This window comes from Diaporthe citri (genome assembly GCF_014595645.1).
Source record: "Diaporthe citri strain NFHF-8-4 chromosome Unknown scaffold_3, whole genome shotgun sequence".
NCBI classification, from domain to species: domain Eukaryota; kingdom Fungi; phylum Ascomycota; class Sordariomycetes; order Diaporthales; family Diaporthaceae; genus Diaporthe; species Diaporthe citri.
In genome coordinates, this window is record NW_025064848.1 from 3,480,374 (window position 1) to 3,495,500 (window position 15,127).

The 15,127-nt window shown below is 54.2% G+C and overlaps 5 protein-coding genes across 5 annotated transcripts; 3 read left to right on the forward strand and 2 right to left on the reverse strand.

The window, feature by feature from the left end:
• Positions 1 to 894: 894 nt before the first annotated feature.
• On the forward strand, positions 895 to 1,903 carry INS49_008526 (uncharacterized protein; the record flags this gene model as incomplete). Its single annotated transcript, XM_043169267.1, has 2 exons — positions 895 to 1,175; positions 1,255 to 1,903. The coding sequence occupies 2 exons, from the start codon at positions 895 to 897 to the stop codon at positions 1,901 to 1,903; spliced, it is 930 nt and encodes a 309-aa protein (XP_043026947.1).
• Positions 1,904 to 3,528: 1,625 nt separating this feature from the next.
• On the forward strand, positions 3,529 to 6,671 carry INS49_008527 (uncharacterized protein; the record flags this gene model as incomplete). Its single annotated transcript, XM_043169268.1, has 6 exons — positions 3,529 to 3,715; positions 3,777 to 4,315; positions 4,369 to 4,651; positions 4,706 to 5,069; positions 5,121 to 5,964; positions 6,018 to 6,671. 6 exons carry the CDS (start codon positions 3,529 to 3,531, stop codon positions 6,669 to 6,671), a joined length of 2,871 nt encoding a protein of 956 aa, XP_043026948.1.
• Positions 6,672 to 7,501: 830 nt separating this feature from the next.
• On the reverse strand, positions 7,502 to 9,309 carry INS49_008528 (uncharacterized protein; the record flags this gene model as incomplete). Its single annotated transcript, XM_043169269.1, has 5 exons — positions 7,502 to 7,864; positions 7,976 to 8,156; positions 8,243 to 8,489; positions 8,781 to 9,010; positions 9,116 to 9,309. The coding sequence occupies 5 exons, from the start codon at positions 9,307 to 9,309 to the stop codon at positions 7,502 to 7,504; spliced, it is 1,215 nt and encodes a 404-aa protein (XP_043026949.1).
• An 848-nt stretch (positions 9,310 to 10,157) lies between these two features.
• On the reverse strand, positions 10,158 to 11,411 carry INS49_008529 (uncharacterized protein; the record flags this gene model as incomplete). Its single annotated transcript, XM_043169270.1, has 1 exon — positions 10,158 to 11,411. One exon carries the CDS (start codon positions 11,409 to 11,411, stop codon positions 10,158 to 10,160), a length of 1,254 nt encoding a protein of 417 aa, XP_043026950.1.
• An 866-nt stretch (positions 11,412 to 12,277) lies between these two features.
• INS49_008530 (uncharacterized protein) lies at positions 12,278 to 14,972 on the forward strand (the record flags this gene model as incomplete). Its single annotated transcript, XM_043169271.1, has 13 exons — positions 12,278 to 12,301; positions 12,360 to 12,425; positions 12,505 to 12,674; positions 12,734 to 12,880; positions 12,947 to 13,099; positions 13,158 to 13,519; positions 13,579 to 13,595; positions 13,658 to 13,726; positions 13,781 to 13,936; positions 14,041 to 14,118; positions 14,340 to 14,367; positions 14,480 to 14,873; positions 14,930 to 14,972. 13 exons carry the CDS (start codon positions 12,278 to 12,280, stop codon positions 14,970 to 14,972), a joined length of 1,707 nt encoding a protein of 568 aa, XP_043026951.1.
• Positions 14,973 to 15,127: the final 155 nt, after the last annotated feature.

Below are 15,127 nucleotides of genomic sequence, written 5' to 3' on the forward strand. Positions count from 1 at the left end.
ATGGAACGGGGCTGGGCCTGGCCGGCTCTACGTATACCAAAAGGGACGGCAACTAGGATGAAGACCAAGTGTCGGAGTGCAAGCTCCTCTGTGATTGTGACACTGAGCCTTGCGAAAGCTTCTCGACAGACGACTGTCTCAGAAGTCAAACCGGTGCGAGGTGGCCGAATGCCACGGGCCGCCGGTGCGCAAGCGGTCCGGACAATTGGAAGAGACACTCAATGTGAAACCGGCTTGGAAGGGCTGGAGGATGCCACCGTTGACGAGTTTGCACTTGATTGTGTACATAGCATGTGTGGCACAGAGGAATCGCAATATGAGCCTGGGTTTCACTCTCCCGGAGGCTGAACCATCGATCCATCTATCCCCCCGTGAAATCGGCGCTACGAGATTGGCAGCAGGGCTGACAAGTCCCCTACCCGCAAATCTGGCGGCACCCGCAGCAGGGACCCTTGCATGCAACCTTGGGGTAACAAGACCTCCAGCTGATCTGAGCTGATGACGACGGACATCATTCCAGCAGCTACTCATTCACCCCCCTGAATGAGCACTCCTCCTGACGAAGTACAACGTTTTACGTAGATCCAACATCACCGGCAGCAAACATATTCCCTGGTCGCCTCCAGTACTACGCAAAAGGCCGAGACATCAAAGCGTAAGCCGGACAAAGAGCCAAAAGACTAGCCGAGGATGTCGGGCAGCGGAGCCTCATCGCAGCCGGCCGCACAGAGGCAGCAGCAGCAGCAGCCACTTGCAGCAGCCGCACCGAAAGCATCGTCTCCGAACCGTGCCCGCCATCAAATCCACCGGTCTCTCACCGAACTCACGTCGCCTGTCCGCCTGGGCAAACACCATCAACACCACATCCACACGTCGCACCACCATCATCATCGGATGTCACATCACAGGAGCGACCGGAGCCGAGACGAGTCAGATGAGACAAGCATACCGTTATCCGCGGCCCCTGTGCTGCAGTTGCCCCCTAGAGGCTCGCTGGAAGTGCCCCGAGTCGAGGGGTGGACGCCTGCGGCCACGAGTGCCAACCCTAGCCGAGCTGGAAGTATATTGATACCAGCAGGCAGGGAGATCGCTGGAGGTCTCCGCGGGCTGCCCGCTGGCGAGGATGAGGATGAGGCACTGCGCCGGGCGAAGGACAGGACTGGTGCGAGGACTAGGTATGTGGCTACGATCTACGGTCTTCTCCCAATTCTTCGGCTACAACGGCACTGGTTGTCTGATTCTAACGAGTTGCAGCGATCTGAAGAAGTCCCTCGCCGACCTGGCCAACGTCTCGACCGGCACCACGCGGCGTCTCGACGACACCTACTACGGCGTTCTGGAGAAGCTCAGCTCCCTGCAGAACACCGTTGCCGCCCTGAAGGAGCTCGCGTCGGCCTCGGCCTCCATGAACGAGGGGTTCACGGCCGAATCAGAGTCCGTCCTCGCGGAAGCACAGGCCCAGCTCGATGCCTTTGGGCAGTTCGACGAGCAGCAAGCACGCGTGCAGGCCCTGCAGGACCGCGTCCACGGCGGGCGGGAGCGCATCGGCGCGCTGAGCGAGAGGGTGGACATTGTCAGGCAGAAGGTGGAGCGCTGGGAGCGTGCGGACTACATGTGGCAGAACAAGACACGGAGGAGGATCAAGATCGTGTGGGGGATGCTGCTAGGCTTTGTCCTCCTACTGCTGCTGTTGTATGCTGGGGCGAAGGCCTACGCGCCCGAGCTCGAGGAACTTGCCGCGGACCTGAAGGAGGATGCCATGCTGGCGAAGCTGAAGCTGGAGTCCGGGGGTCAGGGACCTTTTGCCAGCCACGACGAAGAGTGGAGTATTGCTCTCAATTTCAGCAGAGACAAGGCGGCTGAGGGAGGGGAGGAGGCGTTGAGGGCTCTGGACGAGCTGTAGCATTTTGGGCTCATTGGCGTTTATTTGCAGCATTTACTACGGTACAGACCAAATTTTGTTTCCAAGATACCCACTATAGCCATTAGGAGGAATGCAAGGCGCTTCCAAGCAGCCAACAGTCAGCCGGAACTAGTCCGCCATTGAATGCCCGGGGACACGGCTGGTGAAGTTGCAGATTGCCGAGATGCCTGGCCGCGCGCCCAAGACGGTCGTCGGCAGCTCCACGAGATGGCGTGTCCACTGAGGCGCAGTGCAGATTGGCATGGGGCACACATTATGAGGTTCAGCCTGTCCAGGTTGCCAGGGAAATGCGAGTGATCCTCTTGCAGGGAAAGAAATTCCTCCTCCTGTCGCGGGGCGAGTTGCTGACGGAGGCTGCGCGCCTTTGTTCTGTATGGCTGAAGCGTATGAAAACCCGCGGCCGGAGCAGCGAGCCAGCCAGTGGGTGGTCATGCCGAAATCCGCACCTCGATCGGGCAAGACTCGGATGCGGCGACCGGCCCATCCCAGGCGCGCATTCGGGTTCTCGGCAGGGCTGGGCAGAGGTCGCTCTTCGCGCCCAGCTGTGTCGCAAGTGGCTGGCCGGAAACGCCGTGGCGTAGACACAGGGCAGCACAGGGCTAATAAGTGTCTAGGTAGGTTGGGCAGGTCTATAGTACCTAGGTACTGGGTAGTGGCCTGGAGTACGGAGCGCCTTGTGAGAGATTAGGTATTAGCTATCAGGGACACCAGTCATTCACACTCCAGACCAGACGTCATCGCCTGGCACTCAACCCCCGGTTTTAGACCAGCATCACAACACAGCACCGCCACAGCACGTCCAGGTGGGCATGGCATGCAGCGCATATATCGGTAGACTAGACAGGACTATAGCATAGTCCAGCCTTCCAAGGCTGGAGAGGAGAAAGTTTGTCTGCCCTGTCTGCCTTGGAGTCAACTGGCTGCTAAACATGCTGTCGCAAGTAAACAGAGCGTATGACCCGGTCCTAGTTGCTGCCATGGATCCCAGATGATCACGTCTCGCTGCCCTCCTGCCCGGCAGCGCGCCCTGTGCCCCCGGCCGTCTCTGACACGAAATTTCCGATTCTGGTCAGCTCCTTCTCTCCTGTGACTCTCGCTTGGGCAATCAAGCCTGGGCAGTGCAGCGGCGGCGTTCGTCATCCTGACTGATCCCAATTCATCGTCTCGTCCCCCAGCCAAGATTTGCTCCACACCAGAGCACAAGCACCCGGGCCAGAGGTACTGCACCACAACAGTACATAGCACATGTACCTAAGTTGCTCACTCCTCCTCCTCCTCGCCCTTCTACATCACCTGCACCGCGCAACCCCCGCCGCTTCCACCAACTTGTTGGGACCTCTTCCGGCCGTTTCTTTCTTCTCTTGCCATACCCTCTGTTTCTATTCTTTAATACCCATCTGCTCCAACTTGCCGGACTCCCCCATCCAGCCTCAAACGGCCAGCGGAACTTTAATACACCCAAGTCTTACCCCGCCGTGCCAGAGGACCCCAGGTACCTGCTTGTTGCAGCTCGCAGATCCGCCGTGCAGTCGCTCCCTGTCACTGCGCCGCAGCTGAAGAGTGACACCGCTGCGAGATCACCCCTCTCTACAGACGCTGTCGAGATGTCCGCAAATGCAAGCACAAGCGCAAGCGGGAAAGTAGACCCAAGCAAAACAAGCAGCACAAGCAGTGGCGCCAACGGCCATGCGACCGAGTCCGGAGATGCTGTGACGCTGCCCGTCAGGACAGACAGCAGCAAGTCCAGCCTGCCACCGCCAGGGCAGACGCTCACCGGCAAGCAGGAACATTGTTCGTAATCACCGCAGCATACTGGAACACATGAGACCCCGGGCTAATAGCTGGCGCACAGATCTGAAGAGAGAGCTCATCTCGGAGCAGGTGCGCTGGGAGATCAGCGAGCTCAACTCGCCCACTGCCCTCCGGCGGTTTGGCGCGCCTTTCAAGTCCGACCTGGGCGAGGTCACCCCGTACGACTCCGAGTTACCGATCCTGCGATTCATCTTCGTCCACCATGTCCGCGAATTTCCGTTCCTCGACAAGGCCAGGGAGAAGGAGTTCTGGCAGGACAAGCTACAGGTCTTTTTGGAGTCCTTTGCGAGCAAGAACATATCATCCTCAGAGGACCGTCTCGAGGAGACTAAGCGTCGCAAACTAGCCCTCAAGAGCCAGAAGCTTGTGGAGCTGATGATGGTTTCGGGCATCCCCACCTCGTCTGGGTTTGAGGAGAGGATCCGCTTCTCTGAGATGGAGGTCGTGGATAGGGACGCCATCGACACCGGGGTTCTTCATACGCAGCCCGAGGGTAATTACATCAATGGTTGGGACGTGAACATGGCCGGTGTGCGCGTGACGAAAGTCCGGGGGAACATCAGGTCTCATAAGCACGCTGTCAGTCTCGGCTGTTGGCCCTGGAAACTCGAGTTTTGACTAACACCCGCCAGGAATTCCTGCTACGCGTCAAGAAGAAGGGAGATTTGGAGTACTTCATTGGCCGCCGCTATGGCGACTTCAGTCGCCTCCACAAGAACCTGCGTATCGAACTGCCAGGCAAGGTCCTACCACCATTGCCCAAGAAGAACAAGTCCAGCTCCACCACTGCTGGCATTTTCGGCTCGGGCGGCGGCGATTCGGACGACGACTCTGTCTCGTCGGCGTCTACTCAAAGAACAGGTCTCGCCCCCAATAACGGAGAAGATCCCAGCAACAAGAGACTATCAGTGAGAGGTTTGTTGACAAAGCCTGTACCTGGCGCCCATTACAGCACTAACACTTTCGTAGACGCCCTGGGTCATAAGAGAAAAGGTTCCGCCGCCTCGTCGATCAGGGGGTCACCTAGGCCATCGATGGATGACAGACCCGTAACACCCCTCAGCCCAGGGAAGACAGATAATGTTGTTCTGTTTCGGGAGAGCCAACGGATATCGCTCAGGTCTTTCTTGCGCTCACTTTTGCAGAATCAGCAGATTGCGCAGACCAAGGCTATGCAAGAATTCCTAACCAAGGATCCCATCAAACTCAGCGATGAAGACGTGGTGGACATCATGAGGCGCAAGGCAGTAGATGCGAAGCGCATGGACGAGCAGAAACAATTCTATGAGATCGCAAGAAAGCGTGCGGCCGAGCTGGACATCTACATGGAACAGTGGGTTCATTTCTCTCACCCTGCGTCGTACATGGCTGACAATTCTCCTAGGTTCCGCCAAGAAATCGTGGACGCCAACGGTCTCACGAAATTGTTCCAGGAGATTAAGGATAAAGAGACGATCCAGGACCTGAGCATTCAGTACCAGAAGTTCGCCGAGTGGCTGCGGATAGAAGTCGCAGCTACAATCTATCACTTGTTCTTGGCAGAAGACAACTCCCCGGAATTGTTCACGCAGGCGAAGAGGATACATTCTCTCATCCCCTACACGATCATCAAAAACATCATCCGGATAGCAAATCCCGCGGCAGTAATGTCGAGCATCTTGGATGTGTTCCTCGCCCAGCCATTCGGAGCCAAATCACTGATGCAGAGGATATTCTCCCTCGCGTTGCACGATGGCATCAAGAGCTTCCAAAAGTCCATAGATGCAGTGGCAGCAAACATTGGCGATGACGTCTTCGTCGAGAAGCTCAAGAAGTACACTGACCTCGAAGATCACCTCAAGATCGCCATCCGCGAGGAGGCCGCAAGTGAGGATGTCGACCTGGTCGTTGCTGTCCTGAGATCAGACCTCATCGAACCGGGCCTTACAGGCGAGCAGATCCAACGACTATACAATGCCTACGTTGCGTTCAACAGTGCGGTCGAGAACGTTGACGAAGAGCTCAAGCAGGGCGCACAACTGTTCTCGTACCTCAAGACGCTCATGAAACTATACACTAGGCAGCGGGACAAGGAGATGATGTTGCATCTTATCGAAGAGCCTGTAACGCTGCAGTTGTTCCGGGACCTGTTCACAATCTTCTACGAGCCTCTCGTCCGGGTGTATAAATCTGCAAATGTCTACAGTAGTGTAACGGACTTTGCGGTCTTTATGGATGACATGATACAGGTACGTCGAGTTGCATGAGATTTGCCTAACTCTTTCCTAACATTTTCATGCAGGTGGTCGAGAAGTGCCGTGAGCAAGACGCTTCGGCAGATCCAAATCAGACCGTGCAAGCTTTCATCGACCTTTGCCAGAGGCATGAGCACAATTTTTACAAGTTTGTGCATGAAGTACATGTTCACGACAACGGCCTGTTCACACAATTGATGGGGTGGATTGAGGGTATACTGGAATTCCTCCGCAAGGGACCCCACAACGGCGCCCTAGATATCAATGCCCTCTTCGAAGGAGCTAGCAGCAACAAGACCATAGACAAGGAAGCCGCCATCAAGGAGATCAACGCGCTTATCGCGTGGCAGGAGGCACGGAAGAAGTGGCACCAAGACAAGACGCGACAAAAGATGGCTGCCGACGGCGGCCACGGCCAGCTGGACATTATTCCGGGCGGCATGAACTTCACCAGCGCCGACTTTGGGCTCGACCAGATGGACCTGGAGGACATGGGGTACGACGACGACGACTCGGAGGACGAGGCCGAGGAGGAAGCACAGGACGAGCTGGACCCGATCGAGGCGGAGCGAAGGAGGCGCGCCAAGAGGCAGGACCGGCTGCGGCGGACCGCCGGGGAGCCGGAGAAGCCGGCCGTGAGCGAGGTGCACAAGCTCAAGGAGAACTTCCTGGTCATGCTAAGGCAGACGCTGGCGGAGTAGGGGCTCGACACTGGCGTCTACATGCCTCGGTAATCATCCAGAGGGATAATCTTCCTTTGAAGAAGGTGTTCAGAGCGAGATCTGTGACGGATTGAATAGGGGACGATCCTAAGCTCAGAAGTCGAAACTGTTCCAGCCCTGAGTGGGCTTGCCACCAGTGTTATTGGCGGATGAAGCACCCAGCCCTTAGATTATATAGATACGAACGTTACTATTACGGAGTACAAGCCTCATGCAAATTCTTCCTACAGCAGATCGCATCCCGCTTGAAGCAATTCCGTCTTGTGTCTTAACCTTTTGCGCTTAGTGCTTGGGTTGTTCTGAGGAACAGACCTCATGGTTTTAAACGCTTGTGCAAAGAGCTTGATGGGATCCACAGCACATGGTACAAATCGGCATTAGGATACCTGAGCCTGGATTTCCTCTCTCTCCGTATTAAATGCAGACGAATGGATACATGTGGGACACACTCTACGGCCATTCCTGCATTAGTTATATTCTCTACTACGGATCTACCTCGGTATGCAGTAGATATTGTGCAATTCGGAATGGTGATGTTACTTGCTACATATCCATAGACTACGAAGAAAGCCATGAGGCTAGTTGGTTTGTAGGTCAGTACCATTTGGTGCATTTAGAAGCTCCTAAGCTGTTGAAACTTAAACGACGTGATATTAGCTATGCGACATTTAGACCGAGTCCTCGTGTGTTCTCAACTTCTTCAGGAAGACCATCCATAAACCTGCGTAGCTCGACCATAACCATCCAACTCGAAGACTGGTATTTCCGCCGCGTATGACGACTGTTGAAGCCCCGATTCTCGATGTCCTTCAGGGCAGATTGGATCCAGCCATTTCGGGGTACAGATCGGATCCAACCATTTCTGGCGGCACGCTGCCATCTGGCATCTCGGTCAATACATTTGGCTTTGCATTCTCGTCAGTGCTGTTGTCCGAAGGTCCCACCGGCTGAGAACCTGCTCGTGCAGCCAGCCTCTTTCTCCGGCGCCGGAGGATCAGGAAAACGGCGATGGCGACGGCGGTCAAGCCAGCCACGCTCCCAACAGCGATCCCTACAACGGCACCAGTCGAGATCGATGGGGATAACTCAGCTGTTGCAGTCGAAGGAGTGCCTGTAGAGCCGCCGCCGCCGCCATCACCACTACCGACACTGGTACACGAAGGGTCTGTCGACTCTCCGATGACAGGTATCAGATTGGGTTTTCCGTGGATGGATTGGCCTTCCACAGCATAAACTCGTTCGCATCATGATGGACCATGAGGTAGGCCGCGGTCAGGAAGTACCGGACCAATTTTGCGGTCGGGTCTCCTCCGATCCATGTTGTTGATGAGGAGGTCAACCAGACTGTCGTTGGTGACCCGCGTACCGTTGTCGGCAATGTCGACGTACGGGAGCAGAAACTGGTTGTTGGATACGCGAATGGAAAGCCCGCTGGATAAGCGTATAGTCAAGTCGCCGTCGTACCTGCAAGCACGGAGACCCATTATCAACTGCCTGTCAAAGTGCTTGGGTATCTATAGTGTCAAATCGATGCGGGAGTGCGTGCATACACCTCAGTAGCCACGTATTGTGTAGCAGACCAGTGAAGGCCATATGAAGGGCGTAGATGACTCATTCCAGTCTGGCTTTCAAAGTTGACCCGGGTGATAGACGGAGCTTCGAGCAACATTTGCCGTTGAGGGACTATACAGCAGGCCAGGGCGAAGTACGTTGGCGCAATGCTGACATCCTCTCCATTTCTCTTGTTCAGCAATATAGCGGTAACCGTAACCTTCATCCCTTTGAAACAGCCTTCGTCTTTGTCGTAGTTGAGTTTGTCAGTATAGGCATCACCAATGATCAGGTTTGAGTCTTAACCCCCAAATACAACGGACCCATCAAGCCAGTCAGTTGTCCACATTCGGCCCCAGAAGATAGACCACACGTGTGAGGCTATCTGCCCTGTCCCTACGAGGTATTTAAGGAATGTTGAGTCCCTGCCCAGACCCAGAGCATGCAGGGTTGTATATCCGTAGTCCCATCGTGATCGTGGAATGCCGATTGGAAAACCTGTCAATTGGATTGACCCTGTCTTGAAAACATCTGTACCATGTAGTGACTGTGAGATCAGGTTGGGTATACCCAGTGTTTGTCCAATCTGATCATTTTCTTCTTGCGTAGCACCTCCAGCTTCAAATATGTTGGTCTTCTTGTCGAAGGTCCTGGAATCATTCTCGTAGAAGTAGTTGCCCCGGCGAACTTGACTGATCATGCCATTCCAGATGACAGTGGGATCACAGTCCGGCTCGTAGTCGTATATCCAAGTGTTGTTTAATTCTCTGTTGGCTTTTTATCAGATCCCGGGAACAGGGGGGGGGGGCAAGCTACTTCAGTCCCGATGACCTCAGCATGCGGGAGGACGTGGGATGGATTAAGGCACTCACGCCCATGGCGGCAATGAGATATCTTGAGCTGGAGAGCCGATACGTGCACAGATTCCGGTCATGAAAGAGCCTGGTATTTCAGGGAGGACCTGAACATCTTGGATAGGTATAGAGATTGGTGTAGAGTTACACTCTGCGGCAGACACAGGGAAAACCACGGATGACACCAGCCATAACAGCTGTTGTGAGAACATCTTCGGTCCGGTCTGGATTGATTTTCACTTGGTTGGGGAGTTTTTCGAAAGTTGAAGAACAAGTGATGAGAAAAACAGGGACAAGAAATTTCGTGGGAGCGCAGTGGATGTTGGTGGAACGAGGCATCCTGGAAGAGAGGAAGGCATCTGTTTCTGCCCCCAAGACAGATTCTTGGCATTGCAAATTCGGTGATGGATTCTCGATCGTATCTGCAACATGCGACCGATTTCTGGTCTTAGTCATGATTGATACGGGGGGCTGCGTCACATTGTTGCCTCATTTAGTATACTCCAATCAAACATTCTCTCTGGCTCGCAGTGTGCGGGAGCTGGATAGACGATAGGGGCTAAAAGGTTGCCGATGGGGCCGAGAAAGACATATTTGGAGTTGGTGTGATCTGATGATGGCTCTCTGGATCTACCTACTGTCCCGTGTGTCTACTTTTCAGCTGAAAGGCCTTGCAAGTGAATCAGCAACTAAATAATCAGTCAAACATAGTGCAATGTATGCACGACATCCTCTCCCTTCTCCGCGTCCCGCTGGAATCAGCACTGAGAAAAGGAGTTGATCTGGAGCCAACTTGCACTAAGCTAGATGATCGATTTGGCAACCATGGTCGGCCACCGCGTGTCGAAGCATACTTGTATTGTGGTAGCGTGTCCGACCGTTCAAGTCCATCGCGGCGCACACATGTTCAGCTTTAAATAAAGCCTAGTCTGACATTCCTACTATCTTCTGCATGCTCTCTTTGACTGAAACTTGCATTCGACTACGAGAGACCGGCCATCCGCATCTCCGGAAGATGTGGACATCACGAATCACTGGTCTCGCCGCACTGATCATTAACTCAAAGTGTCATCAGTGCTTGTAGTCCTTTTCTCAAGCCCTTCGAATCTTCATCCTCCAGCTTTCCAGCTGAAATGCCATAAAGTATATTGAGGGCATATTGGTCCAAACCATCTGGCGTCGCCTTTTTGTCGAGTCTGCGCTTGGCCTCCTCGACAAGTTTTTGACAAATGCTTGTCCTATTTCCCACATTCGACACAGCGATCCAAAAGGCCTCAAAGATGTGAGACTTCTCAGTGAGTCTGCATTCATCCCTGTCTTGTGGCTTGAGGGCCTGCTTCATTTCGTAGAGGCAGTACGCCCTGTACTTCTGCAACTCCTCCGGTGAGTTCTCGCTACTTTCGGGCCAACCGTACATGAGTGGGTCCCAGTCGCGAGTGATCCAGCCGGGATACCGTAGGCATCCTATGAATCCAGGCACGGTTTGGACGTTGTTCCAATCGATCAAGCCGGTGATGTTGCCTTCGCCATCTGCCATAACGTTTTGAGGGTCAAAGTCGGGCAGAGCCAGGACGTACTCAGAAGAATGGGGCAAGAGTGGCAGCATTTCCTCCAAGAGCTTCGTGGCACCAACGGCATACGGGCTTTTGTCATTGGTTGGGGCCCAGAATCTCTTCAGGAAGGTATTGTTGTTAAGAACGGACCCGAGGGAGCAACACTGAGCGTTCCATCCTCCGCCTAGTTCCATTAATAGCAAGGGCCGAGGTCGTGACCGCCGCCTTGGGAGCTTGCGATCAACGAACCGACTTTGTCGAAGTGCAGTCTGTTGAGCTGCGACATGGCTTGCGCGAGCTGCTTCAAGATATTTCGCCGTCTCTCTTCGAGCGGCGTCGAACCAGAGGCGTGAGACAGTGCGTCCGCTGATGTAGCTCACGGCAATACAAGGTGCGCCAATCTCGTTGTTTGCCGTCGTGTCGAAGTGGAAGACCTCGGGGACCGGGATACTGGTGTGCTCCTGGATATAGTTTATAGTCTGGACCTCTGATTCAAGCGCTTCTTTGGATGGCCCAGACAAGTCGCCGAACTGGCCGCTGATTGGGTTGCGAATGACCATCTTAGCTTTGTCAAGCTGAAGGATGTGCACGAGATTGAAGGAACCACTGAAAGTCTCCACGAGGCAGCCATTGGAGGTCTTAGCCTCTGAAACGAGCTCGCGTATCCGTGAGCCGAGGGCGACGAGGTCAGCAGCGGTGATGTTTACCAAGCGCCCAAAGGCAGCCTCGTCTTCAGAATCAGAGGCACTAGACGAAGACATGGCCACAGATATGTGAAAAGAGGCAAGGAGAAAATGCACCGGTGCTGGCAGGTTGATGTTCCTCACCCTCTCTCTCGCTTTATGTTCCTCCCCTCCCCCCCCCCTTATATCTCCTGATGAGGCCAAATACAAGTTCGATTTAGGTAGACTGGGTCCGACAACATTTTGATTCCCAAGGATAAGTCCTCAATATTACTGTCTGGTCCTTGATGACAAGACTCAGCCTCGGTCTACCCGGGAATTCCAAAAGCTACCACTCTATGAGCAGGCAATAAATATACCCCAGAATTGTTATGTTATGCAATAATCAAGGCAGTTACTGTCTGTGAGCACCATGAGTAGAATGGTCTGTGGCGCTGCAGATCGTGATCAAGGGGGCTGGTTTGTGTGTCGCATGTAGAGCCGAGACATTACATGGGACCAGAGCCTTACAAGGAGCACTCATTATTGCACTTGTCTACTACATAAATGTTCCTAACACCAGGATTGATCTATTGACACAGCTTGAAGTTGTGCATTGCGATGATAAGCTATTTATATTTGGATTTAAGTTTTTAGGTTTTGGCTGGGAAACTGTCAGGCTGCTAGAGCGGTTCGGCTACCTGGCCCCACTCTTGGTTGGTACTGGTAGGCCTAGGTAGCACGTACAGTGCAGATACCGAGACGGAAGAACCATTGGACCGGGTAGTTCTTGCCGCTGCGAATGGTTACCTAAGGTAGAAGCCGTACGCTCCGGGACCGCATCAAACCTTGGAGAGTTTTTTCGGCATCCAAGCCGCGTCGCGACCAGGTTTGTTCGGTCGACTCACACGGCCAAAACGCCCCATTGCATTCCAGACCTCGCCTGCCAGTCTTATCATTGCAACATGTGTGGTGTCACCGCTGTCCTGGTTCGTGCCCTCATACGAAAACGACTCACTTGTGTAAACTAACTTTTTTGATTCCCAGTTGGGCGATACGAAAGCCACCACGGCCGCCGTGGACTTGCATGAATCTCTCTATTTTCTCCAACACGTAAGTCACCCCCAAAACCAATTTTTGCTACACGTTGTTCGGCGACGCCATTTCGGTTCGTGACTGACACATTAAATAGCGAGGTCAAGATGCCGCAGGTATCACAGTATGCCAGGGCGGTAGGGTCTACCAATGCAAGGGAAATGGTATGGCCGCCAAGGTCTTTGCCGAAGGACGACGCCTCGACCAGCTGCCGGGCTGGTGCGGCGTTGGTCACTTGAGATACCCTACGGCGGGGACATCATCTGCGTCCGTGGTACTCCTAGGACCGTGCTTTTAAGTATCACTAACAGGAGTCTGGACAACAGGTCTGAGGCGCAGCCCTTTTACGTCAACTCGCCATTTGGACTCACGATGAGCGTCAACGGCAACCTTGTGAACACCCAGTACCTCCGCGAGTTCTTGGACGTGGAAGCCCGGCGGCACATCAACTCCGACTCTGACTCGGAGCTCCTGTGCGTACTTTCCGTGTGTGGACGTGTGTCAGCGTCTTGACCGAGGCTTACTGATCCGTCCTCTAGTCTCAACATTTTTGCGCATGGCCTCGGTGAGCTCGGGAAGGCCCGTGCCAACACAGACGACGTCTTCACTGCACTGCGTGAGGTCTATTCGAAGTGCCAGGGTGCGTTCGCATGCACTGCGATGCTCGCAGGCTTCGGTATCTTGGGCTTCAGGTAAGTCTATCCACTTATCCTCTTGGCGGTGAATCCTAATCAAGGTATCAAAATCTAGGGACGCAAACGGCATTCGTCCACTCTGTCTTGGATCTCGGCCGTCTGCTACGTTGCCTGGAGCCACAGACTACTTTCTGGCGTCGGAATCTGTCGCCTTGAAGCAGCTCGGCTTCGGGAATATCGTGGATATCCTACCCGGCCAGGCTGTTTTCATTCAGAAGGGCGGCAAGGTCGAATTCCGGCAAATCGTGGAGAGGAAGTCATACACACCAGACTGTTTTGAACTCGTTTACTTTGCCCGCCCAGACTCGTCCATTGATGGCCTCTCCGTCTACCGTAGCCGGCAGAACATGGGTGTGAAGTTGGCGAAGAAGATGAGAGAGATCCTGGGAGAGAAGGGCGTTGCAGACATTGACGTTGGTACGTAAAGCTGCCCCGCAGACCCGTCCCCTGAGAGAAAGTACTGACCAAATTTTCAGTCATCCCTGTTCCCGAGGTAGATGAGCCCCTGCGACATACACACTCTCGGCCCACGAACAGGATGCTAATTGTGCATAGACTAGCAATATCGCGGCAGCCACTCTGGCTGATCGTCTGGGAAAGCCGTACGTGACTGCTCTGATCAAGGTAAGTCTGGAAAGTCCCAGATATCATAGATGAGCACGAGCTGATCAAAACAAGAACCGATACGTCCACCGTACCTTCATTTTGCCCAGCCAAGCTCTGCGGCAGAAGAGCGTCCGCCGCAAGCTCTCCCCCATAGAGTCTGAGTTCCGGGGCAGAACCGTGTGCCTGGTCGACGACTCGATAGTGAGAGGAACTACTTCACGCGAAATCGTGAGTGAGCCTTGCAAAATCGCCACTCGGTCTTAGACAAACCTCACCTCAGAGGAGACCCTTGTCCTCCCAGCCAGAGCGTTACTGATCCGTGGTGTCTCTAGGTTCAAATGGCCAGAGAAGCTGGCGCGGTTCGCGTCATCTTCGTTTCGTGCTCCCCAGAATGCATATACCCGCATATTGTGAGTGCAACTACTATTCTCCCGCCGCCCATCGTTCATATTGGAAATCCCGCGGGGTTTCCGGAGAAGAGCTGGTCTTCTGGCTCACGTAGACTTGTGTCTCGTGATTCCAATGCGGAGCTGGTGGACCGGGTCTTCCTGTTCTTCAGTTCCACGAATCTTTTTCACATGTACTGCCTGTCTTCTTTCTTGGAGTACATACTGACCATTTACTCTCAAAGTATGGCATAGATCTTGCCGACCCTAATGGTGAGAAATTTCAACCAACACCGATACTCACTCCCGGAGGCAAACAGCCTCTGTCGAGCCACGCTCCTCCCCTTAAGAGAAAGAGATATCGTACTAACACCTTGCGCGCAAGACCTGGTTGCGCACGGAAAGACACGGCAGGAAATCGCCCAACACATCCACGCCGACGAGGTGATCTTCCAGGACCTTGACGACTTGAAGGCCTCATGCATTGAGGCAGCCGAGGGCCCGACCGAGATCGAGGATTTCGAGGTGGGCGTTTTCTGTGGGAAGTATGTCACAGATGTGCCCGAGGGGTACTTCGAGCACCTGAGCAGGCTTCGAGGTAAAGAGCGGAAGACTGCGGCTCGTGCGATCGAGGCAGGGGAGCCCGGCCAAGGACACGCAACCGTGGTCACCAACTCGGGGCCTGTTAATGTTGCCTCCCGTGGAGATGACGATGACGATGCTGGAGAGGACGGCAACGAGAACGGCAGCAGTCGCCCGGAGCACCGCGAGGATATCAGGTACGTTGCTGCCTGTTCTGTTGCCGGCCCATGTCTACTGACTGATGCTCTCACAGTCTTTACAACATCGCGAGCGAACTCACAGTGCACGAGAAATAGTAGAGCACAGTGCACAGCGACAAGCACAGAAGCGCTCCTATCTTGCAAGGCGACGGCAAGCTTCGGCGTGCGATGGCCTGGCTGTGCTGTTCAGACAGCGACTGTAGATGGAAAGCTGAAAAGGTAATTCCGACAACATGCACATCTTGTCGCAA